Here is a 26,636-nt window from a genome sequence, read left to right on the forward strand (position 1 = left end):
CGCCGCCCGGCTGGGCGTGGGTCAGGGGCCCGGGCCACTCACCTGTCCGGCCGTGTCGTAGAGTCCCAGGAGATACTGCTTGCCCCCCACGGTGACGCTCACTGCAAGGACAGAGGTGGGGGCGGGGAGAGAGGCTCGCAGCTGCCCGGGCTCCGGGGCGCTCCGGAGCCGCCCCGGCCGGTCACCCCGTGTGCGCCGCCCGCTGTCCACCCTCAGCCCGGCAGCCCACCTTTCCCGGGGACTCGGGGGGGCAGCCGCGGGGCCGGCGCGGGCGGGGGGGCGGGCCCCGGCGCCGAGGGGGCCGCGGAGTGGGGCGCGGGGGGGCGCGCCGGGGGGCGGCGGGGGGCGCCGGCAAAGTTGCTCCAAAGTTCCCGGGCGCGGGGAGCGGCCCCGAGCCGGCGGCCGGCGCTTACCTGCGTAGTGGTCGAAGACCGTGGGCACGTACTCCTCGGGGAAGGCGTCGTTGGCGTAGCTCATGAGCAGGCACGTCTTGCCCACCGCCCCGTCGCCCACCACCACGCACTTGAGCATCAGCGCGCCGGGCCCGTGGGCCATGCTGCATGGTCCCCCGGCTCAGCCCCGGCCGCGCCCCCGCCCCCATGCAGCGGCGGCCCCCGGCCCAGGGCAGGGGGCGGCGGGCCCGGGCGCCGTGCCCGCCTCTGTGCCCGCGCCCGCGCCGCGCCCGCCCGCTGTGCCCGCGCCCGCGCCCGGCCTCCCCGGGAGCGCCCGCCGGATCATAAGACTGTCGGGCCCCGGGGGAGACGGCAACTTCGGGGAGGGCCGCGGAGGGGAGGCGCCAGCCGTGTCCCCGCCCCGGCCCGGCGCGGCCCCGGCGAGCGGGCCGGGCTCCAGCGCGCGCCGCCCGGCAGGGTAGGCGGGGAGCGCAGCGGGGGGCGCCGGGGGCGCGGGGCGCTGGGGCCGCAGCGCCCGGCGGCGTACACAGGCCCGGCGCGGGCAGGCCCCGAGGCCGCTGGGCGAGCACAGGACCCCAGCGATGACGCAAGAGTCGTGCAAAATCATATATGTGCACACGCACGCGCGCGCGCTCCTGCGTGTGTGCGTGTGTATGTGTGTGCGCGTGTGCGTGCGTGTGTGTGTGTGTGTGTGTGTGTGTGTGTGTGTGTGTGTGCGTGTGCGTGCGCGCTTTTGAACCTTCCCGCAAGGCACGATCCTGTCGCTAAGTGCGCGACACAACTAGAAATCAGCAAGGAAGAAAGGCCAAGAGTTCCAAAAAAAAAAAAAAAAATGTTCGAAGGCACTCGCAGAGGGTGGGTGGCAAAGGGACGGGGGTCCCTGAAGCGTAGAGGAGAGACTTCTAGCGAACTACTGGGTTCCGCACACCCCCCGTCCTACCCCACCCCCAGCCCCACCCCCGCGCTTTTCACTGCAAGAGCTTGAATCATTTACTACCAAACGGGTGACTAAGGGAGCTACCGCATCCTGAGCTGCGCTAGCACGCCCACCGCCACCCCCACGCGCCGCCCCCCCCCACAAAGCCCGGAGATATAGACCCTGAGGGTGCTGGGTCTGGAGGCGATGTGTCCCTGGGAAAGGTTGGGGTGTGATGCTTGGGCTCAGAGATGGCCTGGGATGGACCCAGCTCCCCTGGACTGCTTCAGACCAAAGCTTGGATGCGTTTCCTGAGCAGTTGGAGTGCACTGGCCAGCAGCGATTCTTGAACATCAGCACTGGGAGAGAAGAAGGAAAGGGAGTGCCTCCATGCTGATATCACTACCTCCCCTACACACACACAGAGAGAGAGAGAGAGAGAGAGAGAGAGAGAGAGAGAGAGAGAGAGAGAGAGAGAGAGAGAGAGAGAGAGAGAGAGAGAGAGAGAGAGAGAGAGAGATGCTTACTGGCAGGTATAAACCTGGTCCTTTTGTTCACAGGGTTAGAGCCTGCGTGTTGAGAAGCGTAGGGGTCACCCAGACCATTTCCCTTAGGTTGTGGGTACGCAAACAGACTTTCAGAGACAAACCAGTCCTTCCACCTGCTTTCAGCGAGCCCACTGCCAGACGCTTGGAACTCACTTTGGGTAATTCTGGTTGTAGGTCCCCGGACCTCTCTTCCCTGATTGCAAATCTGACTTCGTTACCCCCACCCCCACCCCCCAAGAGTTCCTGGGCTCTTTCTGGAGTCTCACACGCGTCTCCTCTCACCAAACTTCTCTTCATCTGAGCGTCTCTCTGCACCCAGGGACGCACACTGCCTTTCCTTCTGCAGTGAATTGATAGGAAACTGTGTGTGCACTGAGGGCAAGTAGGGGAGGCCGGACAAGGCCTGGGAGCCAGAGCCTGGCTCAGGATTCTCCTCCGTATCCTTGGTGGAGGAAGAGAGGCTGGCTTTCCCCATCATTTGCTGCAGGGCAGCCCGTGCTGAACTCCAGGAAGAGTCCAGAGGAAGAAGAGAGGGCTCGGCCAGGGCAACGAACATGGTCCTGACTCCACCACTGGTTTGCAGCGTTCCCTTAAGTAGCCACTTCTCTCTGCCTTTCTGGGCCCCAGTTCTCTCATCTGCAAACAGGGCTTCCACATGGTGAGTCCTGTTTTCACCTACTTTTAGACCATTAGAAAGGTGTCTCGGGGGAGATCCTGGACATAAAGTGTTAGAACGAGGGGAGAAAGAAGAGGCTACTGGAGATGGTGTGTGTGTGTGTGTGTGTGTGTGTGTGTGTGTGTGTGTAGATCTGTCCCAGCACTGGCAGGTGGAGGCTTCCCCAGTTCTATTGCTGCTTTGTGTGAGAGTCACTTACTAGGATCCAGGGAGCTGGAGGGTCTATTCCTGGATCTTTGAGAATAGCAGAGACCCCTGTCTGGATGCTCTGGGGGAAGGCGCTGGGAATGTCGGAGCTCTCCAAGTGGGGACCGCTGCCTGATGAATCATGCACTGTGACTTCATCGGTGACCTCATTCCTCTGGCCCACAGAAAAGACAGAACTGCCTGCCAGGAATATTCCGGACTCTGGGACCGACCCCAGAGTGTGTTTGTGGGGGAGGGGCGGGAGCAGTCTTCATCTGGATATCCCAGGCCAGCATGCAGCCAGCTTGCAAAAGAGGTTAAGTGGAAGGATCTAAGACACTGCAAAAGAAATCGTGCTTTTATGCACATAGAAAGACCGTGCCTCAAGTGCTCAAAACTGTCAAATCTCAGATTTCAGAGATTTGAGGACCAGGAACCAACTTTATTTCAAGGATCCCGTAGGCTTGGTGCTGGCTTTATTCTTCATTTGTGTCAACTGCTACACACAAAGGTCTGTGTGAATACAGAGAAATCTCTCCTTAGCCTTCTCATTCCTCTGCTTCCTCCTCTTCACTGATTCATGAGATGTTTTATGTAACAGGCATTTATCGAGGTCTACTAGATCCCAGGCCTTATTCCTGAGCAGGGGACAAAGAGCTGGAAAGACACGTCATTGGAGGGGGAGGCAGAAAGGAACTGATGAGCAAACAGATAATTACTGTATAATGCGATCAGTTCTGTGGTGGAGGATAAAGAACAGGCTTCTGGAAACAAAGGGGAGTGGCTGGTCCCCAGCCTGGGTGAGCCGAGGAAAGAGTTGCAGAAATGCATCACTGGCCTGGGGTTTCAGAGGCTCGTAGGAGTAAGAAAACCTAAAAGGAAAGCCAGACACCAGGGCATGAGAAAATAGTATGCAGTTTCTTGGGAGTGATCAGCTGTCTAAGAGAGATTAATGCACAGGGTCTAGAGCTTGGGGAAAGATGTGTGTATTTAACTGGGTATACTGCACCTCATTCCTAGACTCCCGGTACCAGAGTAAGGAGAATGCAGTGTCCTTTCCACACTGGGTGGGCTGTGCCTTATGCAAAGTTTAAAGGAAACTCTGGCTCATGGAATATTTATAAGCCCTGACTTTGGCTCATTGGGATAAGAGGCGCTTGCTTTGGCTTTCCATTGGTCAGACCTGTACCTATGGAGCTGTCCAATCAAAGGAGGGCACTTTTTTCTATGTAATACAACACAAAAGCAAGCGGTGGCTCTGGGGCTGCGATGTATGAAGGGAGGGAAGGCAGTGTCCACTGTGCCTGGGCACTATCCTGGGACTTTGCTCAATTACATAGGTCATCTCATTCCACCTCCAAATAATCATGCATAATAAAACTGGTGGAGAATATCAGTTTATCTAACCAGCACTGCACCAGATACTTCTGCCAAATGTTGTGTTTTTTCTAATTTAATCTCTCTGAGATCCTGTGGTTTGACTGAAAGCTGTTATCTTCCTACACATCTTGACCTGAGCCCTTTAGATGAATCCTGGTGATCATCTGAGCCAGGCTGGTCAGTCTGCCTGAAAGATCTGAATTTGGGGTTCTGAACAGGAGTCTCTCCTCTTTTATTAATTAAACTCGAAATATGAGCCTGGAAACTGTTGGTCATTCACATGTCCTGTCTTAACCAACCACAAAGAACCACTGCAAGAAAATGAAGCTGAAAAGCAGACAGAAGCAAAAATAGAGAAGTGACTTCCCTCCCCCACTCCCACAGATGACACAGACCATTTGTGAGTTCCTGCTTCTAGTTCTCCTAAGGACCTTGCTGCTCGCTGTCCTTCTTTGTCACTGGTCTAAATAAGTTCCCTATCCCTTTTGTGCCCAGTATAGGTTAGTGAGTCTTCTATCACTGGCCTCCAGAGGAATCCTAGCTATTCTGATATCGCCACTCTCACTGACAGGAGGTATGCAGAGATGAAGAAAATCTGTCCCAAGTCTCGTTGGTTAGTGGCCGAGCTAAGCTTCAAAAGGATCTGCCTTTCCAAGCCCACCTCCCACACTGGGACATCAGTCTGGGGAAATGGCAAGTTTGAGAAGATCATTGGGAGTGGTGGAGAGTATGGCTTTGCAGGGGTAAGACTGAAGGCAGACTTGGCGGAAGGGAAAGTGAGGTTTCAGCCAAGCATGGCATCGAGGGAAAGAGGCCTTGGGAGCGGGGGATTTGGGGGATTTGGATGACGAATCCCCAGGGCTCAGAGCTCAGGATGGGGCTGGCCAGAGTAATTCCAAGGCTTCCGCTCTTCCTTTGTATTTTCTCCTGTTTCTCCACTCCATATTTCTTTGAGTTTCGTCTTTCTGGTTTTTTTAATCAATAAAATATATATTTTTAATAAAATAAAATCATCACATGTTTGCCACCCCCACCCACCCACCAGCGTCCCTAGCACTGCTGTTACCCCCTAGCATTTATCATCCTCCAACACACCATGTCAGTTATTGTGTCTACTTTGCTTTTTGTTTGGGGACCACACCTGGCTATGCTCAGGATTTACTCCTGGCTCCGCACTCAAGGATCACTCTTGGTCTTCTTCACTTCACAAACCATTCCTTTCTCCTATTTGGTTCTTAACCATGCACCCAACTGCCAAAATCAAGCTAAGAAAGACCTTCAGCACAGAAAGATTCTAGAATAATTTTATTTTGGCAGTGTTCTGTGTATGTGCATGAGTGTGTGTGTGTATCTCCTCACATCTACCTTGGACATGGAACAATGGATTCTTAGTCGATCATTCAGTGTCCTGGCAGGAGGCACTGGTTGCTTAGTCAAGTCTTCCTAGGGGCTAGAGAGATCAACAGGCTAAGGCATTTATATGGACACCCCCTCCCCCACTAAGCAACACTGGGTACAGTCCTGGAGGACCCTGAGCACTGTTGTGTGAGTCTTTTCTGGCTCTTAAGCACTGCTGAGTTTCCTTAGTGATCCCCAGCGTCATGGGGCCTGAGCACTGCTGATATTCCCAGACCTTCACACAACTGCTGGCCTAGCTGGTTAAGAATCACCAGAGTGACCCACCCAAGGCTCCCTGAGCACCATTTTGGAACCTCCCCCCCACACTAAAAAAATAAGTGATACTAGACTGGCTTCAACAGCAAGTGTATGGATCTCCTTAACAGAAATATCCAGGAGTAGCTTAAACTCAGTTGTGGCTTGATCAAAATTCTGGCTTCATTTTCCTTCCAACAATTATCTCCATGATTTTCTTCCTTGTTGAAATCGATTTGCTCCTGAGGTTGCCTTCTCTTCTGGAAGCAAAATGGTATGCCGGGTTCAGGCAGCAGTGCCCTTCCCGCGCCCTCCCAGGGGAGAGCACTTCTCTGGACTCGCTCACGGTACACAAGTCTTGCACTTTCTGATTCGATGAGCTTCCTTCACGGTCAGCAGGATGTCAGGTGGCTGTTGTCTTAGGCCTGCTCTTCTACCTGCTTCTGTGACAAGAGTCGGGGAACTCCCAGAGACCACCACAAGGCCAGGATTTTGCTCTCACTTAGATCTGTGGTCCTGGCACAGTAAATGGCAGGTGTGGTGGGGTGTATGCTGGGGAGACATTCAGCAGTATCATTCCTGTGGGCTGCTCACTAGTAAAGTTCCTAGAACACCACAGGCTAAAGAATCCTGTGAAAGTATAAAGTGTCAAGGAAAGAGGAAATAAGAAGGGTCCAATTCAAAGCCGTTTGGTTCCAAATTCCTACCAGCAGCGGGATTGCCCAGAGAGGATCCCATGCTCATTCTGACTCAAATTCTTGGCCTGTACTTGGCATTCTTTTTACCACTAAGCCTCCTCCTTAGAATTATCATTGAGGTGGTGGATGTTTGTGAGAGGCGATTTCTAGGGTCACACCTGGTGGTGCTTAGGACTTATTCCTTGCTGTGCTCAAGTACACCACTCCTGGTGGTACCCCGGATGGGACAGGCTTTGGCTACATGCTGACTAAGTGCCTCAACCCCTGGTGCCAACCTCTTGGTGCCTGAGGCTGCTATCATTTCCTTATTATGCTTGTTTCTTCCACACATGCCCAGTATTTCCATATTGCAGCCTTTTCACTTCACTTCTTGGGCCACCCTGTTTTATCAGGCCACAAGCCTCTCCTAGTCCTCAAGTCTTCCCAGCCATCCAAGACTCCCTTCGCAGCTTGATCTTTTAAAGCTAAGGTGTTAAATATGCTTTTCTAAAGGCATTTTCTAAAGGCCAATAGTCTAGATTCATGATAAGGATAAATAAATCCAGTAAGACTGGCTCTTTGACTTCCATGTTTGGTTAGTGCTTCTAGCACTTTTCCTTTTCTCATTGATGACATAAAAGAAACTCATGAGTCCGCTCAGCCTCTGAGGATTTGGGCTTATGTACCTAAACATTTTCCCATTTTAATCTCTAACCCCATTGTGCTCCACCCCCAGCACAGGAGACCATCTCTATAACTGCTGCATTGCTGGCCATTGCCGATCTCTGGGAAAGGACCTTTATTTAATGCTTGCTGGTAAGAGAAACTGATAGGCCCATCTCTCATAAGGTCTAGACTAAGAGGCTAGACTTAGCCTTCTTCCAGAAAGAAAATGATTTTATTCCACACCTGAGTACTCCACATTCACCCATGGCCCACTCATGAATGTTTCTCCTCCATAGTGGATAGTGTGGGCAACTGAGCATCATCACAAACATATCCTGAGTTGGGGGAATCCTCCCTTGGGTGAATCTCACTGGGAAGAAAGATTGTCCCTTAGGGATGCTGCATATTGCAGACTCTTGCTTTCTTTGTCAGACTCGAGAGAGGGCATGACTCGCATTAAACAGTGCACTGAGGCTGTGGCCTTAGCAGTGGGCACACAGTGTAGTTCCTGGCACAAGAAGTGGCACATCTGAATAGGGGGCAGTCATACTTGATCTATCACGTTTCCAGTGCAGAGGGGACTGCTATGCACAGTGGTTTCTAGAGTTCTGGGTCAGCGATGGTCCCAGAAGCACATTTCTTATTGGAGCTTGTGGTAGGCACATTCCAGTCTTGAGCAGCTTCTTAGCCTGCTCAAACCCCATGAACTCCCCATGATCCGTTAAACATTCTTTTCAGTTCAGTCAGACACAGCTCTGTTGCTTTCCACCAGCTTCCCTGAGAAGGAGGTGCAGAAACATCATTATCCTGAATGTACTTCATGTAGGGGAAGTAGAGACATCCACTTCCACACTGGTATGAGACTCATTTCCTGCCCCAATCTGCTAAGGCTGCTAGAATAAAATATCCCAGACTAAGGTATCCGGTAAACAATAGAAATTCATTGGGACCAAAGAGATAGCTCAAAGGGATGAGCACATGATTTGCATACGTGAGACTCAGTATCACATAGCCCCCCATCACTATTGGGAGCAGTTCCCAAACAGAGTTCAGAGTACCTCCTGAGCATCAGTGAGTGTGACCCCTATCTCCAGAATGAAATCATTTCATTTAGTTTTGGAGGCTGTAAGTCCAGCATCAAGTTAGCAGTATGGTCAGGCTGAGGGCTCTCTTCAAGACTGCAGACACTTTGTTATTTGCTCACGAGGAGGAAGGGCTGGGGGAATTCTCTCAGGCTTGATTCATAAGGCCACTAACTCCATTCATCCAGGCTATACCCTTCAGACATAATCATTTCCCAATATTCCTTCACTTAATACCTTACAGTGGGCATCAGCTTTCCCCTTTCAATTATGAGGAGACACGGAAATTCATCTTGTAATACTTTCCCGAGCAAGTGACTCAAAAATTGAACAAAGTCTAGGGAATCACTGTTCTTAGAAATCGGGCAAAACATAGCACAGACCATGATTCTTGAGATGAAGGCACAAATGAAGCAAACTCTTCGTGGCCCCTGACTTGACAACAATTTCATAGATATGACATCAAAAGGACAAAAAAATAAAAATACATGAGCTGGATCTCATGCAATTCAAAACCTTTTGCATCAAAAGACATGATCGAAAAAGTTCAAAGAAAACCTACACAGAGGGAGAATAGATTTGCAGATCATATACCTGAACTAGGTAGGTCATGCCTGTGGAATATATGAAGAACACTTACAACTCAGCAGCAAAATGACAAATAATTCAGGTTGAGAAGTTAGGTGAGTGGTAGAGCACTTGTTGCTTCGCATGGCGGAGGTCCTGGGTTGGACTTCCAACACACCTAACCATCTAAAACACAATCTCAAAAACAGCTTTAACTGGTCAATGACAGAGAGTACAGATCCCTGGCACCCCATCTCATCCCCTGAGCCCACCAGAAGTGATCACTGACTACAGAACCAGGAGTAAGCTCTGAGCACTGCTGAGTGTGAGTAACCCGCCCCAACAAAGACAAACCAAAACAAAAAACAAACAAAATGCTCCAGATTAAAAGTAAATGGGGGGTGCATAGTGATAGTACAGCAGGTAAGGTGCTTGTCTTGCACAGAGCATACCCGGATTCTATCCCAGACATCCAATGTGGTCCTCCAAGCCCTGACAAGAGTGATTTTTGGACCCAGAGCAAGGAGTAACCCCTGAGAATGGCCCAGTGTGGCCACAAAATTAAAAAAATATAAGTGAAGGAGTTAAATTGACCTTTCACCAAAGGAGATATTCAGATGACGAACAAACTCATGAAACAATGCCCAAAGTCATTACTATTATTGTGTAAATGCAAATAAAAGCCACAATGTGATACTGTCCCATATTACCAGGATGATTATGGTCACATAAAAAGCAAGTGATAAAAATAAATAAATAAATAAAGCAAGTGATGACGAGGATGCGGAGAAATTGGAACCCTTTTACCCTGCCAGTAGGAGCAAAACATGCCCTCTCCTCTGTGGAAAACAATTTAGAATTTTTGTGAGAAAATTAGTCATAGATGGGGCTGAAGAGATGGTACAAGGTTTGAGGTGCTTGTCTTTGCATTCATCCAGCTCTGGTTTGAATGCCTGAACATCACCCACCAGAGGTGACTCCTGAGCACAGAACAAGGGAGAGCCCTTAAACTTTAACTGAGGTATAGACCCCAATTTCTCTCCCACGTTAATCAGAGAGTCAATATATGACTTAGAAATTCTACTTCTAGGCACATATTCTAAAAAACCAAAAGCAAACACTCAAACACATATGCATGCATGATATGGAAGCATAATTAATAAGACCCAAAAAGTGGAGGGCCAGGGATGTGTCCCCTCAGTTCTATCCTTTGGATGCAGGGATTAAAGGAAAAATATGCTATATAAATGCAATGGAATATTATTCAGTCAGAAAAAGAAATATTGTATTTTGTTGTACTAAAATATGGCTGCCTCTCGAAAATATACTATGTGAAATGAGCCAAACACCACTTCCAGTTGTGTGATTTCAAATTAAATAAAGCAGTTGGTGGTTGCTGTGGGCTGAGGGAGAAGAGATGAGGTTGCAATTGCTTAATGTGTCCAAGTGTCCCTTTGGGGGTGGTACTAATGTCTGGAAACTACATAGAAGTAGCTGCAAACACTGTAAATACATTGAAAACGAATGAATTATCTCAGATGAACTATTCTTATGAAATTCCCCTTACTAAAAAGTAGTGTTCCAGAAGACAAGTAAGAAAAAGAAAAAAGTGAGACAGGAAAAGAAACAGAAGAGTGGAGACTCCTAGAGAATCAGTAGCAGGGTGCCAGCCTTAAACCAAACCCTCCTGGTGGCTACAGAGGCTGGCACTGGGGGAGGTTGCAGGGTAAAGGGAGAGTGTAGAGTGAGCACTTCAGGGCCGAGAATGCAGAAGACAGGTGTCCGGCTCTGAAAGAGGGCTGGTGAGGCCGGGGGTGCCTGACCGACCCTGACACGTGAGCCAGCACACCTGTGGCCTGCTGTGTGCAGTTTCCATCCATTCAGCCCTGACCTCCCCCACAGCCTCCCTGCGCCCTAGCTGGCTCTCTGGGAATCCTGGGACCCAGCGGGAGGGTACTGAACCCCGAGTGCTGTACTCTGGAGACACCCACGCAGCGCCTCTGTCACGGGCCCGGTGACTGAGAAGCCTGCTTCGGGTGGGGATTTCCAGCAGCTGCCGCAGAGGCTGGGCCAACCTTTAGTCCTTCAACAATGTGGCTGAGCAGGTTGCAGAATGGCTGAAATGATTTCCTGTTGGTTGGTAAATGTTCGCTGCCAGTGCTCTCAGGGGTGCCCCATCACCCCAGGCCTCTACCAGGCTCCCTCTGACCCGATTCATTGTCTTTCTTTCCAGGGGCTGGAGGTGGGGGACAGGGAGTCATCCCAGCAGCACTCTCGAGTCCAGGGGAAGGCTGGCAGCAAAACTACCCCTGGAGGTGAAAAGGGTGGGGCAGGCAGTGCCAGGGCTCGACCTCAGGGCCTTGAGCATGCCAGGCAGAAGCTCCAGCCCGCTGAGCTATCAGCCTGGCCCCTGATTCAACAGCCTGTTTGTTTGTTTGTGATTACTTTTCATTTGCTTTGGCATGTAAGGTGGTGCTCAGGAGACCATACGTGTTGCGGGGACTTGAGTCACAGCGTTGGCTACAACTGTGTGCTAGGAAAGCACCTGAACCTCTGTGTCATCTTCTCAGCTCCCTTCAGCATCTTAAGGGTTAAGACCTGGCAAATTGGGGGGTGGATGGCTGGGGGCCTCCAGACTGGCTTTCAGTTGAGTCAGAACTCTAGTTGACCCCTTGTTACATCTATGGAGCTAAGCGACCGGTGAGGGAAATGGACGCCTCCCGGCATTCCAGTCACTTCTGTGTTCACAGGTCCATTGGTTAAACACCTTCCAGTTCCAGTCTCCCTACTGGAGCTCCGTGTTCCAGGGGCATCGGGAGGGGGTAGACCTCAGGACTGGGTCCTGCATCAGCGCTTCCCATCTGGAAGCGCTTCCCCTTTTGAATCTGAAAGAGGGTTTTGAATTCCTAGGCTTGTGACAGTCTAATGGGAGAACCATAAACTGTCGGAAAGCCACCAGTCTATGAAGTGGCACCAGCCACCCATTCATCATTGTTGGGTCCAGCAAATCACTACTGAGCTACAAGTGTACTAGGCCCTTTGGTGTGTGTGTGTTTATTTGTTTGGAGGCCACACCCAGTGTTACTCTGGGCTTATTCCTGGTTCTGCATTCAGGGATCACTCCTGGCAGGGTTCTGGGGACCACATGGGGTGCTGGGGATGCAACTCAGGCAAGCACCTTACCCACAGGACTATCCCTACACACCCGCACACTGTACCTTCTTTCCCTAAGCGAGCCAGTGTGGACGCCCCAACTCTGTAGCGGAACAGAGGGGGCTGAAGACACTTTTTTCCTTACAGGACTTTCAAGCCTCTTCCAGATTGAGCCTAGGAGACAGGGGAAGAGCTGCAGCGCTGACACCCTAATGTCCTCTAAACCAGGACAAGTAGCAGGTGTGGCTTCTGTGTACCCTTGGGTACGTGGGGCAATCTTAGGTGTTCCTGGCCTCAGGCCCCTGGATGGAGGCGGAATCAGCCAGCTCCCTCTGAGGGGCTTATGTCCAGGGACTCCTGGTCGACCCCACACTTTGGTGTCTCTCTAGAGCTCTGTCCTCTGTCCTGGGTCCACCTCCCCACAGGAAGCTGCAGGAATGTGGTTCTGGAAGAACAGGAAGTGGGACAGGAAGGTGGTGAATGACAACATCTGACCCGTGCCCACCTTGGCATTGCCTGTGGCCTTGCAGCCCTCCTGTGAGCTGGGACTGGCGGCCGCGCTCTGAACACACATCTTTATCTTTTTATTGAGGTGCCATGATGGGCAAAGTGATTCATGATTGAGTTTCAAGCATAATGTTCCACCAACCCCTCTTCACCAGCGTTCCCTTCCCTCTGCCACTGCCCCCAGTTTCCCTCCTACGGCAGAAACCTTGTTCCTTCTTTAGGCACTGTGGTTTACGTTACAGTTAACTGATATGGTTCACGCATATCACTTTACCACCTTTGAGCAACCCCTTCTCCTCCAGAGTGACCACCATTGTCCTACATCTCCCTGTACCCCAGCCCTAACCCCAGTGGCAAGCTTCCTGCTGAGGGCCAGTTCTCATGTTCTCTGTTTCTGTTGCCCTTGGACATTTGTTATACCCCTACTATGTTTCCTTATATCACATGAGAGAGCTCATTCTGTATCTTTCCCTCTCCTAACTTCACTCAGCGTAGTAGTCTCCAGACCCATCCCTGTAGTAGCAAACTACATGATTTCATTATTTTCTTTTCTCTTCTTTTCTTTCCTTTTCTTCTCTTTTCTTTTCTCTCTTTTCTTCTCTTCTCTTTTCTTTCCTTCTCTTTTCTTTTTCTTCTTCTTCTTCTTTTTTTTAATTTTATTTATTTATTATTTTTTTTAGCTTTTTGGGTCACACCTGGCAATGCTCAGGAGTTACTCCTGGCTCTGCACTCAGGAATTCCTCCTGGCGGTGCTCAGGGGACCATATGAGATGCTGGGAATCAGACCCAGGTTGGCTGTGTGCAAGGCAAACGCCCTACCCATTGTGCTATCGCTCCAGCCCCAATTTCATCTTTACCTAAAGCCAAGGAGTATTTCACTGTGTATACATACCATAGTTTCTCTATCCAATCACCTGTTCTTGCACATTTGGGGTGTTTCTAGGTTTTGGATGTTGTGAATAGTGCTACAACAAACACAATGTCTTTCCTGCATTGTGGTTTTGGGTCCTTGGGATATGTTGCCAGGAGTGGCATTGCTGGATCCTAGGGAAGCTCAATACCTGGTTTTCTGAGGAATGTCGGTATTGTTTTCCAAAAAGACTGGATCTATTGACATTCTTACCAATAGTGAGTGAGGGTCCCTTTGTCCCCGCATCCACACCAACACGGGTCATTTTTGGTTTTTGTGATGTGTGCTGTTCTCCGTGTATGCATCTTGATCTTGTGGTTACTCTGGGCCTTGTCTGGATGGACAGAACTAAGGCCCACTGGAGCCCTTCTCCAAATTGTGTACAAAGAGTCCTGAATCTCGGAGACTGAATCCTGTTCACTTATCGCTGAGGCATCTGAGGCTGGGGGGGATCCTGGCTAATTAGAGGGACTCCCTGGTCCAGCCTGGTAGGAAGGGGGAGAAGTGGGTTCCTGCCTGAGGCAATTCCGTGACCACTGGTGTCTGGGATGTGGTCTGTGAACGCTGGTCACAGGTCTGGAGGAGACCCAAGAATTAGAGGCACACTTGGCATGTATCAGACCCGAGTTCCAGCAGCTGAGTCCCCAAGCACCATGGGGGAGGTCCCGAATTAAAGCTTAAGAAAAGGTCAGGATAGATCCTGTTTATATATCACTCAGCCTGATTCTCACACTATTACAAGCCATTTCCACACCCCACCTTAGAAGAGGTCTCTCTGGTAGGCAAAAACTTTACTGAGTGGATTGAGTGGGTATCTAAGCCCTGCCAAGGGTCTGCCTGAGTGCTAGCACATGGTGGATTAAACTGCTTGATAACATGGGTATTTTGTGTCAACTTTTAGGACAGTGACTTTCCAGCATTGCAAATCACGTGATATATATTTGCTATGATCCAGAATATATGTATGTGTGCATATTACATACATAGTGATAAAAATATTATATATATATAATAAAATATTATATATTTATATATATATATAATATATAATATATATATTTTTATCACTACGGTGATGAACTCTGGATATTTTATTTATTTGTTTAATTTTTTATTGTAGCACTGTAGCACTGTTGTCCTATTGTTCATCGATTTGCTTGAGCAGGTACCAGTAACGCCTCCATTGTGAGACTTGTTACTGTTTTTGGCATATCGAATATGCCATGGGTAGTTTGGCAGGCTCTGCTGTGTGGCAGGATACTCTCAGTAGCTTGCTGGGCTCTCTGAGAGGGATGGAGGAATTGAACCCAGGTTGGCTGCATGCAAGGCAAATGCCCTACCTGTGCGGGCGAGATGCCTCAGTAGCTTGCTGGGCTCTCCGTGTTTGACCCAGGTTCGATTCCTCCGTCCCTCTCAGAGAGCCCAGCAAGCTACCAAGAGTATCCCACCACACGGCATAGCCTGGCAAGCTACCCGTGGCATATTTGATATGCCAAGAACAGTAACAACAAGTCTCACAATGGAAATGTTACTGGTGCCCACTCCAGCAAATTGATGAACAATGGGACGACAGTGCTACAGTGCTAATTTTTTTATTGAATCCTTCTGAATTACACACAGTCACAGTCATCCCGTTGCTCATCAATTTGCTTGAGCGGGCACCAGTACCATTTCATTTTGAGACTTATTGTTACTGTTTTTGGCATATCTAATACAGTTACAAGATTATTTGTGATTGAGTTTCAGGCATACAATGTTCCAACACCAATCCCCTCACCAGTGTCCACTTCCCTCCACCAGTATCCCAAGTTTTCCTCCTGCCCCTCTACCCCAAGCCTGCCTCCATGGCAGACACTCCTCCCCCACCCCCATTTTGGCACAAGGGTTTACAATAATGTTACAGAAAGGATATCATGCATGTGGCCTATCCTCCTTTCAGCACCCAGCCCTTGTGCAGAGTAAGCTCTGAGTATTTCAATTTCATCTCATGGCTCTTTAAGAAACCCTGCTGGAGGGCTGTTTGCCCTCTGCCTCCCAGGCCTGCAGCTGGGGGAGAGGCCACAGAGGGGTAAAGAAGTCCTCCAACTATCTCAACAGCAACAGCAAACCAGCAACCTGATGGGAAAATGGACAAAGGGCCCAAATACACGTTTATGTTCATTGATAGACAGGTGGACAAGAAGCATGTGATAAGATGATCAATGCCACTAATATTAGGAAAACTGCAAATCAGAACAGAAAGGAATGCATCCTACACATCAGGATGACAATGACCAAAGGGCCCAGAAAATAACAAATACTGGTAAGAGAGATTGGAACCCTCATTGTGGTAGCTGGTGGGATTATGAGAGGGTGTGGTACTTAGGGGAAATGGTCCAGAAGGTCTTCAAACAAGGAAACAATGAGTTGCCATACACCGGACCAGATGCTATGATCCAGAATATATGTATGTGTGCATATTATATACATAGTGATAAAAATATTATATATAAATATCTCACAATATATAGATATCTCACTTCTAGATATTTCATGAGTACTTCCACTTTTGAGCATCTGCTCTCAGGATGGGAAGCAGGGGCTTAAACAAGTATTTGTGTTTCCACAGCCTTATTCACAGTAGCCAAATGGCGGGAACAGTTCAAGGAAGCGAATCATTCATCAATAGATGAGCCGAAGTGATACCTACGTACAATGGGGTGCTCTTGGCCTTGCCCAGGAAAGATATTTTTATACAGAAGGGGTGAACTTTGAGGACATTATGCTGAGTGAAGTACGCCAGTCCCAGGGGACAGATAGTGTCTGATTCCCTTCACTCATTAATTCATTCATTTGGGGGTTTAGGACCACAACTAGGTGCTCAGGTGTCACTCCTGTACATTGCTGGGGATTGAGCGGGCACAATCTATGCAGGCAAGCCCCTTCACCTTAGTACTCTCCCTCTCCCTCCCTTCATCATGCTCTCCACCCCCCGCCCAGGCTCCTGATTTATATGCTCTACCTAGAGAAGACAGATTCTTGTCATAAAGCAGAAGAATGTTTTCCCGAACTAGGGGTGCGGAGTTGGAGAGGAATAGAGTATCCTTATTGAAGGAGTTCAGTTGAGGGAGATGAGAGATAAGATGCAGAGATGCAGGCGGATGGTGACCAGGTAGCACGCAGGGTAAAAGCACTTGATGCCTGGCAATGAGACACTTAAAAGTGGTTGAAACAGTGAAGTGTATGTTGTGTGTATGTTTCCACATTCAAGGAAGATAAGGCGGATTTGCTTTGACAGCAGGGCTCCCGGCCTCTCCAAGGTCTCGTGGCACCATGCCCACACTTCCAAGGCAGATCCCCAGCCCTTCAAATGGGTTTCGGAAGTGGAACCAAAGAGTCTTCTTTGGTGGGGAGAAATTATCATACATTACCCATGAGCTCAACCTAGTGGCTTTGAAGTAACCTTCCTGCAGATGCTCGCAAAGGAGGAATTATGTTGGGGCTAATCAGTGAAAATAATGTGGGGGTAAAGTGCTTCTCATGGTGCTGATACCCCAGAGGTGCGTGCTCTCTCCAAATCACCTGCGCGGGTGCAACTCTGGGAATAAGCTTTGAGTATCACTCCCTCTCCCCCATTATTAGCCAGCTCTTGGAGGGGGGGGGAGACAGAGACAGAGACACAGAGAGGGTTGTGGAGAGAGAGAGGGAGAGAGAGGGAGAGACAGACTGAGAGACAGAGAGACCAAGAGACAGAGGGAGAGAGAATGAGAGAGGGTGAGAGACAGAGATAGAGGGAGGGAGAGAGAGACAGAGAGAGGAGGAGAGAGAGGGAGAAAGAGGGAAAGAGAGAGTGAGGAAAGGGAGGGAAAGAGAGAGGGAGGAGAGAGAGGGAGAGAGAGCGCATCCTGGGCACTTGGGCTTTCCTCTTTGGGCGGCTCCTGGCTATGGTTTGCTCTCTCCCCCATGCTCCGGGGCACTGCATGGGCCAGCCCAGAGCTGTCGGACCTGTCTGGCTCTTATCTCCTTCCATTCTTGCGCCTTCTCCAAGTCCTCACCCAGGCACTGTCCAGACATGGCATTTGCCTTCCACCCAGCCTCTCTCACTTCTGCCCAGGGTTGGATCAACTTGCCACCCTTCGATGGGCTGCCTTTGCCACATGCCCCAGTACCACTCCAAAGGTCTGTCTAGACAAAGCTCACTCCCACTGCTGTGGCATGGCTCCCTGCCGTGCTCCAGGCCCCCTCCACATTCCCTCCACTCCCTGAGTCTTTGTCCCCGCATTTAGACTATGCCCTGCTCCGTCTGCTCTCTGCCAAGTGGCTCAGCCTTTAAACACCGCCCTCACATCTCCCTCCTGGAAGGACCCGCTCGCCACAGCAGGCTTCTCCCCTGACCCCCAAAGCAAGCAGTTCCCTTTCCTGCCACAACTCCCATCTCAGGCGGAGAGCCAGGCCCTCCCTGGACAAACCCAAGGCATTGCAGGACTTGGGAATTCAGAAAGATTCAGCTGATCCTTGTCTAGGCAGATGCTTTCTCCTTGCTGATTGCTCTCTATGCCCTTCCCCAGTGGCCCTCTCCAAATCACGACATGGAGGACACAGAGGGCACGTCTCATGCCATCCACCCACAGGCTGCCTGTCTTTAGGCCACCCCAGCCGATGAGCTGGAGCCCCTCATTTGTGTCATTTTCTGAAAGATGCTGAATTCCAACATACCATGTCCACGTGTGTCCTAAGCCCATGACACCGTCCATGCCACACTGGCATGAAGTCACCTGCTTGCTATTTCTTCGTCCCTTTTCCGCTGTGGACGTGGGAGATAGCTGGTGTCTCCCTCACTCTCTCCTGGGCCTGCCTAGTGAGTGGCTCTGTGGTAAGTGGCCAACAAGTATTTGTGGACAGATGGGAAAAGAGGCTTCCTCCTGCCCACATACCTGGGACTTGGAATCACTCACAGCAGTCAGTATTTCTTTAAATGCCTTCACCCAGTTCCCGGTTCTCCAAGCTCTAGGAAGCACCCTCCCCCCTTCCGCCTTCTGCAGTGTCCCTGTGGGTGGGGGTCCACATCGAAGGCTGTTTCTCTTTTGGCCAGGGGTAGAGAGCCCACACCCAGACCCGTCTGCTTACAGATCCCAGCTGGAATGGAAAACAGCTGCTTCCCAGGCTGGGCTGGGCTCCAGGGTGACAGACACGCGTCTACTGCCAGCCCCCCTCCTCCTGACCACAGGGCTGGATTCCACACTTCCCCAGCGTGTGCATGGGACCACGGAGGGCCTGAGAACAGACTTCCCAGCTTGGGCCTCCTTGAAGCACCCCTTCAACCTCTGTGAGTGCAAAAGCATCGGTTTGGGGCCTGCAGGAATGGCTGGGGGCCTTGGAGCACCGTCTCACTGCATACGGTCATGAGTTCAAATCCCTGGTGCTGTGGACAGGGTGCAGGAAGTGCTGCTGTTTGAGCCTGGCAGCTCTGCTGTCTAGGATCTCTGTGTCTGCAAACGATTTCTAGCCACAAAGCAGCCAGGTGTGTGAGCACCACACAGGGGTGTGACCCCCAGTGAGGCTATAACTAAAAAGTCATGTGGCCCATGGGCAGGAAGTGAGGCCCTCAGCCATGTCGAAGAGTGAAACTCCTGGCCAGCATGTGCACAAAATCTGACTAATGGTGAACAAATATTGGTGAGCAAACACCCAGCCTGACGTGAAAACCCACAGCAAGCCTCAAGCGGACAAGTGACAAAGTCGATGTGTCACGAACGCTCCCATGTCACAGCTTCATTGTCATCAACAATGAAGAGAAGCAGGGAGGAAATAAAATGCACAATCGTTTGGTTTGGGGCCTCCTGCATGGTGTTCAAGAGGCCCAGGGGCCGCTCCCAGCCAGGCCATCGGGCTGGTGGTCCAAATAAGGGGCAGAGGACACCACGGCACCGGTAGTGCGTGGGCGTCTCCTGAATCACACCTGGTGATACTCTGAGTGGTGGGATCTCAGGAGTTATGTTCAGCAACGCTCAGAAGACCATGTAACTGCGGGGCGCAAAAGCTACATCCTAATTGCTATACTAGCTCCCTAATCAAGTTAATTTTATTTTTTTCTTTTTGGGTCACACCCGGCAATGCACAGGGGTTACTTCCTGGCTTTGCACTCAGAAATTACTCCTGGCAGTGCTCTGAGGGCCATATAGGATGCTGGGAATCGAACCCGGGGCAGCCACGTGCAAGGCAAACGCCCTACCCACTGTATTATCGCTTCAGTCCCTGGTCCAGTCTGTTTTTAAAACATCTCTTTCCCAAGGCCTTATAGAGTGGATTTGGGGGTGTTCGCTACGTTCTAGTTCCTTGCTTGGCTTTTGGACCACATCCCGAGGTGCTCAGGACTTGCTCCTGGTTCTATACTCAGGAATCACTCCCATATGTGACTCTGGGCTGTCCGCATGCAAGGTATTGCCGTGACCACTGTACTCCCTCTCCTGTCCCAGGGCTCTATTGGTTGACCTGGATGGTGGTCTTCAAATCTTGGCCCCCAATAATTCACTGTTGCTCACTTACATTCCCTATACTTTGGCAAATGTTTAATATTTAGCAAAACAAAACACAAAGCAAAACCCAAAAACAACAGAAAAAGAAGTTCTTCCATTAAGCCACCCCCCACCCCTCACCATCGACCCTCCACCCCCCCACCTCGGTCCCTGGCCCTAATCCAATCAGTTTAGGTTTGTCTTATTGCCAGAGTCACGCAGCACCAGTTTAGCCAGAGAGCCAGTTTCTTGTCCTCAAGGCATTTCTTGGAGAAAGCAAAGTGGCCGGGGAACAGAAGGCTGTGGGTCCAGCTTGAGTTAGAGCTTCGAAAATAGGCTGTGCAGCCATCAGCAGAGCCCAGAGGTCAGGGAAGCAGGAGGCTCACAGCGGCTCTGGAACTAGGGCGGATTTCAGTCGAGGAGAGAGACCAAGGAAGTATTTTGTGTAGAGAATGGAACGAGCAAAGGCTGCTAGTATGGGTGGGGGCCGTGGGCAGGGGTGGGGACGGGGGTGCGGCTGGACCATGGAAGGACCTTGGTGGTCAATATTCCAGCAGAGCAGGGGAGCTCGGAGGGCTGAGATTCTGGACCCCAAACCTGAGTCAGAGGGAGTTGGCTGGTGGTGGGGACCCACTGTGCCCAGGCCTGGAGCGAAGGGGCCGCAAACAGTCACTGACATGCGCGTGTCCCGTTGCTGATTTTATTGTTGTGCCCCTGCCACAGCCCGTGTGGATTCATAATCCCCATCCCAGACAGGCTGGAGTTTCCGTCTGCCAGACACATTCTAGGGGACCTGCATTCCTGCCGGGATTCCTTGCTCAACCCTCAGCTCTCCCTCCTGCTCCGCCCTGCAGCTGCTGTCTGGATGTGGGGCTGCAGCCTCAGAATGGGGGGAGGACAGGCTTCGAGGGCCCGCCCAGCCTCAGTCCTCGAGCTCTGGCATCTAGGGACTGCCCCCTCCCAATCATGGATGGGGCTGGCCACCTGAGACTGTGGCCACGGGGCCAGAAAGAGTGGGGGTGAGGCCCAGGGGGTGGCTTGGAGCTGAGAGTGACCCCTCGCAAGAACAAAGCCAGGAATCCACCCCCAGGGCCACCTACATCCACTCTGTGCCCACAACAGGCTCTCCAACTAGAAATGTGTGAGCACTGTGACCAGGAATGTGGCCCCATGGGAACACAGCCCCCAGAATGTGGAAGCACACCCTAGTGAGTACTTGTGTAGACAGACCCAGTGTGTGTCACCTCAAGATCACAGTCGCAGCAACAAGGGGAGGAGAAGGGGGAAACAAGCTGGTCAATCAAAATAAGTAACCAATGATTCTCAAGAAGGAAAAGAGTAGTTACTCCCAACCTCAGGTAGGACTGCTCAATGTATCTTTCCCTTTTATTGCTATTTATTGGGAGGGAGTGGGTCATACCTCAGCAGCGCTCTGTGCTCAGGGGTCACTCCTGCTGGTGCTCAGGGGGCCATGCGTGGTGACAGGGATTGAACCAGGATTGGCCACATGCCAGTACCTTACCCCTGGACGGTCTGGGGGCTGCTAAGTTTAATAGAAAGAGGAAGGCTTAGAAGGTGCTTCCGCGTCCTCCAGGGAGTGGAAGTCACACCAGAGTACTCTGCATGCAAAGCAGGGCTGTCCTGGAGGAGCCCTAAAGCACAGGCAAGCTATGCTCAGAGCAGCCACAGCAGCAACGACGGCGATAACCAAACATGAAGAGTCGCCACGTGCGTCATGGCTCAGCCTTCCCTGCCTCCGTTTAGCCCTTCTGTTATGCTCTCGTGTGGATGCTAGAGGTGTTCTTTGAATACAGAGAAGGAAACTGAGGGCTCCATCCAGGGAGATACACTGCGTTGCCCGACTCATGCAAATGTTAAGTGCAGAAGTGGGATCCCAGAAGTGTCAGCAGCTTGATCCCAGAGCCCACACTCAAGGCCTGTCTGGGTGTGAGAGGAAGTCCTCCCACACCAAATCCCAGCACTATGGCCCCTGGGCGTGGTCTCTTAGAGACCATCTGGCAAATTTTGCTTGCTCTGGTTTCTCATTAAACCATTTTGGGACTTGGCTTTCCATGCAACTCCCATTCCGGGGCAGAAGGCTGTGATCTGCCAACACAACAGCTGAATTTTCCATCCTCAATTAATAAATGTGTCTGTGTCCACATGTCTCTCTCTTGGTTAAGGTGAGCTCACCTCAAACTGAAGCTCACCATGGGCCAATCATTGAGATGCCAAGCACACAGGCCAGCCCTGGCCTTAGTCCCTGTGCCAAGGAAATCCCTCTTGGCTGCCCCTTGGAGGACTTGGCCTGCCTTCTCAGTGACAGCCTGGGTCTTTGGATGCGAACCATGGGAGGGCGGGAGAGGGCGGGGGAGCTGAGGGTCCTCTGCAGAAAGAAGGAAGCAGTAATGCCACATTCCAGGGTGAGTTCCAGGTTCCACATTCTGCACACAGGCGCCGGTGCCAGGGCAGAGCTGGGCCTCGGCTCGGACCGGTAAGAGATCATCTGCTTCAGTTCCCCGTATAGATATAGCCTAGGTCACCCATGACTCACCCTCTCTGTGCCCAGGGAAAGGGCCCCCGGAGCTGGGCCCCTGAAGTGTTGCCCAGGGAAGCCTCTTAACAAATAATTACAAGGACTTGCCTTATTTAGAAGCAGGTATTGCCTTGCTTTATTTAGAAGTCTTTTAAAACTCATCCTAAAATAATGGGGGAACGGGTAATATATACACTGTATTATATAGAATATAATGGGGGTGGCTGACTGAATCACAGTTTGTAACTGTGATCCCCTTATCTTGGTCTTTGTCATAAAATCTGGATCTAAAATACTATTAGATCTTAAAATAAGTGGCTCGTCTCATCCCCAGAGACTTGCCTTTCTCTCATGGGCTGTTTTTAACATAACCGGAACTTGTGCTCCAGCTGGCCAGTCAGCTCCGCCTCGTGATGGCGTCAAAGCCGCACTGGCCCTCGGGCACGTCTCTGTTCTTCCCCTCCTGGACAGCTGGGCCACTGTTTCAGGGCTTCTCTCTTTGGTCCAAACTCCACCTAAGAGTGAAAAAAAAAGGGTAAAAGCACACAATATGAAATCTACCTCTTATCAAAGTATTACTGTGCTGCACAGTATTATTAACCACGTCTCGTCCTTCATTTAGTGCCACCACAGCTTATACCCACTGATCATCAGTTCCCTCTCCCCCGCTCCTGGCAACCCTCATTCTAACTTCTCCTTTGCTTCTATGACTCTGACTACTAAAGACGCTTCTTTTAGTGTAATCATGCAGTATTTGTGACTCCTCTCACTCAGCTAATGTTCCCAGAGTTCATCCATGATGGAATACATGTCAAAATTTCTTTTATGAAGGCAAAATAATATTCCATTTTGTGTCCATACAACAATTTTTATTTTTTAATATCTTTTTCATTTTTTGGCCACATCTGGTGGTGTCTGGGACTTATTCCTGGCTTTGTGCTCAGGGATTACTCCTGGGGGAATTGGGAAAATCATATGTGGTGGCAAGAATCAAACTGGGGCCAGCTGGGTGCAAAGCATGTGCCTTAATCCTTGTACAGTCTCTCCAACCACATACAATATTTTCTTTGTCCATTCAATGGCCAAAGAAACTTAGGCTGTTTCTATGCTTGGCTACTGTGAATGATGGCACAATGAACTTGGGAGTACAATGAACTTGGGGATGTCTTTTTGAGATTCTACTTATTTTATTAATAAATACTCATATGTGATACTGCTGGATCCATTATAGTTCTATTTTTTTTGGAGTTATTTCCACAGTAAAAAAATAGCTACACCATGTTGTATTCCTACTAATCTTGTTCTCATTCCTCCACATTCTCAGCAATAGTTATTTTACATCCTAAGAGGTAAAGGTGATAGAGCATAGTGATTTTAATTTGTTGATATTAAGTGTATTTTTATAAACCTTTTGGGCATTTGTAGATATTCTTTAGATAATTATCTAATTCATTGCCCATCTTTTTTAACTTAAAATATACATTGAGTAATAGAATTTTCTTACCTATTTTAGATATTAGCCCCTTATCAGATGAATGGTGGCAAATATTGTCTGCCACTCCATAGGCTAACATTGTAACTACATCTATGGTTCCCTTTGTCCTGCAAATTTTGAGTTTGAGTTAGCCTTTTTTGCTTATCTTTGTTGTTGTTGCTGTGCTGTTGGTGTCTTAACCAAGTTGACAGGAAACCTTTGTCTTACGTTTTTTTCTAAAATTTTACCCTTCAGAGTTTAAGTTTTCAATGCATCTTAGGCTGAGTTTATTTACCAAAAACTGTAGAGAAAGGTCCAATATCTTTCTTTTGCATACAGATAATGGTCACTATCTCTTCAAATAAACTTTCTGTCCGTTTCTCATTTCCCTTCCCTTTTGGAACTCCTATATTATATGTACCTTGGGTTTTCATCAGTCTTTTCAAATTTTCTTCTCTGACCACAAGTTTCAAATGACCGATCTTTGAGTTTGTGAATCCTTTTTTCTGAGCAATTTACCACTGTGATAGCAATCAAGTTTATCACTGAATACCTCTAGTGAATTTTGCTCTTTTGTGGTTATGTTCTTTAGATGCGAATTGTCTGTTTGGATCTCTTTAATATTTTCTATCTCATTGTTGCTAATCTTTGTTTTTTTGGGGGGTGGGGCAATGTACAGGGCCTGGCTCTGTGCTCGGGAATCACTCCTGACAGTGACTAGGGGACCATATATAGGTTTGAGGATCAAACAGGTTAGCTGAGTTTCAGACAAGTGCCTTAACTCCTGGACTATCTCTCTGTCTACATTGTTGCCAATTTTCTCTTATCACTTTCCCCAGCTTATTGATCATCCCAAGGAACTTTTTAGGATAGGGATTCTCAGACTGAGATTCTGGTTCTGTGGTCTGGAAGGCTTAGAGCGCTATATTTCTGAAAGCTTTACAGACGATACAGACTTCCATAGATTTTATTTCCAGTGAGAGGCCACCCTAAGCCCCTCCTACTAACCTAGTGTCTTACAGCACATTACTATTCTCCTACCAGTATTTTGTCTCTTTACTTGTGAGGGCTTTTGAAGTCTCTGTCTCCAGCCAGCCTCCCAGGATTAAATCTTGTCTGGCTGTAAGTTTTCTATGACTCTTCCAAATCCTCTTCATCTGAAAATGTATCCAACTGTCCATTTGTGCACAATTTGGCATTTTCATTCTCTCAGCTCATTATCTGTCTATTGAGTCATCAATAGCTATAAAACTTAGAGACTAGGTCTGTCCCAATTATCTCATTAGTTGATGACAGTGAAGTTGGCAAATGTAGTAAAAATAGAATGCCAGGAACTTAGGGTTGAATATTTGGGCTTCCATGAACAGTAATGGTCTCCATCATCCTTCTTTCTGGACTCTTGACTCACTTTTTCTTTGTATATCTTTCACAGCCAAGGAAGTGGAACTCCAGAAACTTCCCTAGATAGAAAGAGCCAGAGGGTCTATCAGCTGTCCCGCCACCTCCCCCTGTAGGAGCCACGATGGCCCTCAATGATGCGGATGTTCAGAAACAGATCAAACACATGATGGCTTTCATTGAGCAGGAAGCCAATGAGAAGGTAGAAGAAATTGATGCCAAGGCTGAGGAAGAGTTCAACATTGAGAAAGGACGCTTTGTGCAGACCCAACGACTGAAGATCATGGAGTACTATGAGAAGAAGGAGAAGCAGATAGAGCAGCAGAAGAAAATTCAGATGTCTACCATGAGGAACCAGGCAAGGCTGAAAGTCCTAAGAGCCCGAGATGACCTCATTTCCGAGTTGCTAAATAATGCAAAGCAAAGACTCAGCAAAATTGTGGCTCATGCAGAAGCCTACCAGGAATTGCTAAACAAACTAGTGCTCCAGAGTCTGCTCTGGTTGTTGGAGCCTGTGGTAGTTGTGCGCTGTAGGCCACAGGATTTGCTCATGGTGAAGGCAGCAGTTCAAGAAGCAATTCCGGAGTACTGGACCATCTCCCAAAAACAGGTGCAAGTCCAGGTGGATGAAGAGACGCACCTGACACCAGATGTGATTGGAGGTGTGGACATCTATAGCTACGATCAGAGAATCAAAGTTTCTAATACCCTAAAGAGTCGCCTGGCTCTCCTAGCCCAGCAAAAGATGCCAAATATTCGAATGGCCTTGTTTGGAGCCAATCTCAACCGGAAGTTTTTTGTATAACCTCCTGAGAAGTGAAGTTCCAGCGGAGAAGTATTAGGGCAGAGGAAAGTAGTCATGGTTCCTCCACTCTGTTGCTCTGCTACTACTCTGTCCTCTTTCATAAAATACCCTTTGAAGAGCTGAAGACATTATACTTTGCAATAAAGCCCGATTTGATGCTTGGAAATCTATTTCCAATTCATTTATACATCCTACAACTTCTGCTGTTCTGTGGCCTGGGTGGGGAGGGGGGGTGATGATGTCCGTTCTTCAGTTCGGCCTCTTGGGGAACTGTGAATGGTATTCTTGGCCTGTGGGTCTGAGTGCTTTACATTTCCTCAATATGGATAAGAAGTGTGGTTTCTAGCTTCTGTTTCAGCTTCCTGTACTTATGTTAATGAGGCTTAGACATCTTTCTCCTGTGCGCAAAGCCAACTTCCTGAGAACAGGACCAGTGCAGACCTACTGGGGCTCCATTCTTAGAAGAACCTGGCGGGTGGGGTGCAATGCTTTAAAGATTGAAGGTTACCTGCTTGCTGTGTTAGAGCTGCCAACCCACTGGGAAGGAAAATATATGACATGGCTTCCCTGACCTCACAGAAGTCAGAGAAGGGAG

General features: G+C 49.6%; 2 protein-coding genes across 4 annotated transcripts in view; one reads left to right on the forward strand and one right to left on the reverse strand.

Moving 5' to 3' along the window:
• Window positions 1-700, reverse strand: part of RHOQ (ras homolog family member Q) — a 35,006-nt gene extending 34,306 nt beyond the window's left edge. The window contains exons 1-2 of one of the 2 annotated variants that reach the window (XM_055119921.1): window positions 414-687; window positions 43-101 (exon numbers count right to left, since the gene is read on the reverse strand). In XM_055119921.1, coding sequence (XP_054975896.1) covers window positions 43-101; window positions 414-555 — 201 coding nt within the window. In that variant the 5' untranslated portion in view covers window positions 556-687. Of the gene's footprint in view, window positions 1-42; window positions 102-413 lie in introns of both variants that reach the window. The other variant, XM_055119920.1, reaches the window with a different exon arrangement.
• On the forward strand, window positions 1-26,130 carry ATP6V1E2 (ATPase H+ transporting V1 subunit E2). Of its 2 annotated transcripts, none has more exons than XM_004611986.2 (2): window positions 1-115; window positions 25,271-26,130. In XM_004611986.2, the coding sequence occupies exon 2, from the start codon at window positions 25,361-25,363 to the stop codon at window positions 26,039-26,041; it is 681 nt and encodes a 226-aa protein (XP_004612043.1). In that variant the 5' UTR covers window positions 1-115; window positions 25,271-25,360; the 3' UTR covers window positions 26,042-26,130. The 2 variants fall into 2 exon arrangements, with proteins under 2 accessions (XP_004612043.1, XP_054975898.1); XM_055119923.1 differs by lacking the exon at window positions 1-115 and adding an exon at window positions 22,221-22,322.
• The last annotated feature ends 506 nt before the right edge of the window (window positions 26,131-26,636 follow it).

This window comes from Sorex araneus, chromosome X (assembly GCF_027595985.1).
Source record: "Sorex araneus isolate mSorAra2 chromosome X, mSorAra2.pri, whole genome shotgun sequence".
Classification (NCBI taxonomy): domain Eukaryota; kingdom Metazoa; phylum Chordata; class Mammalia; order Eulipotyphla; family Soricidae; genus Sorex; species Sorex araneus.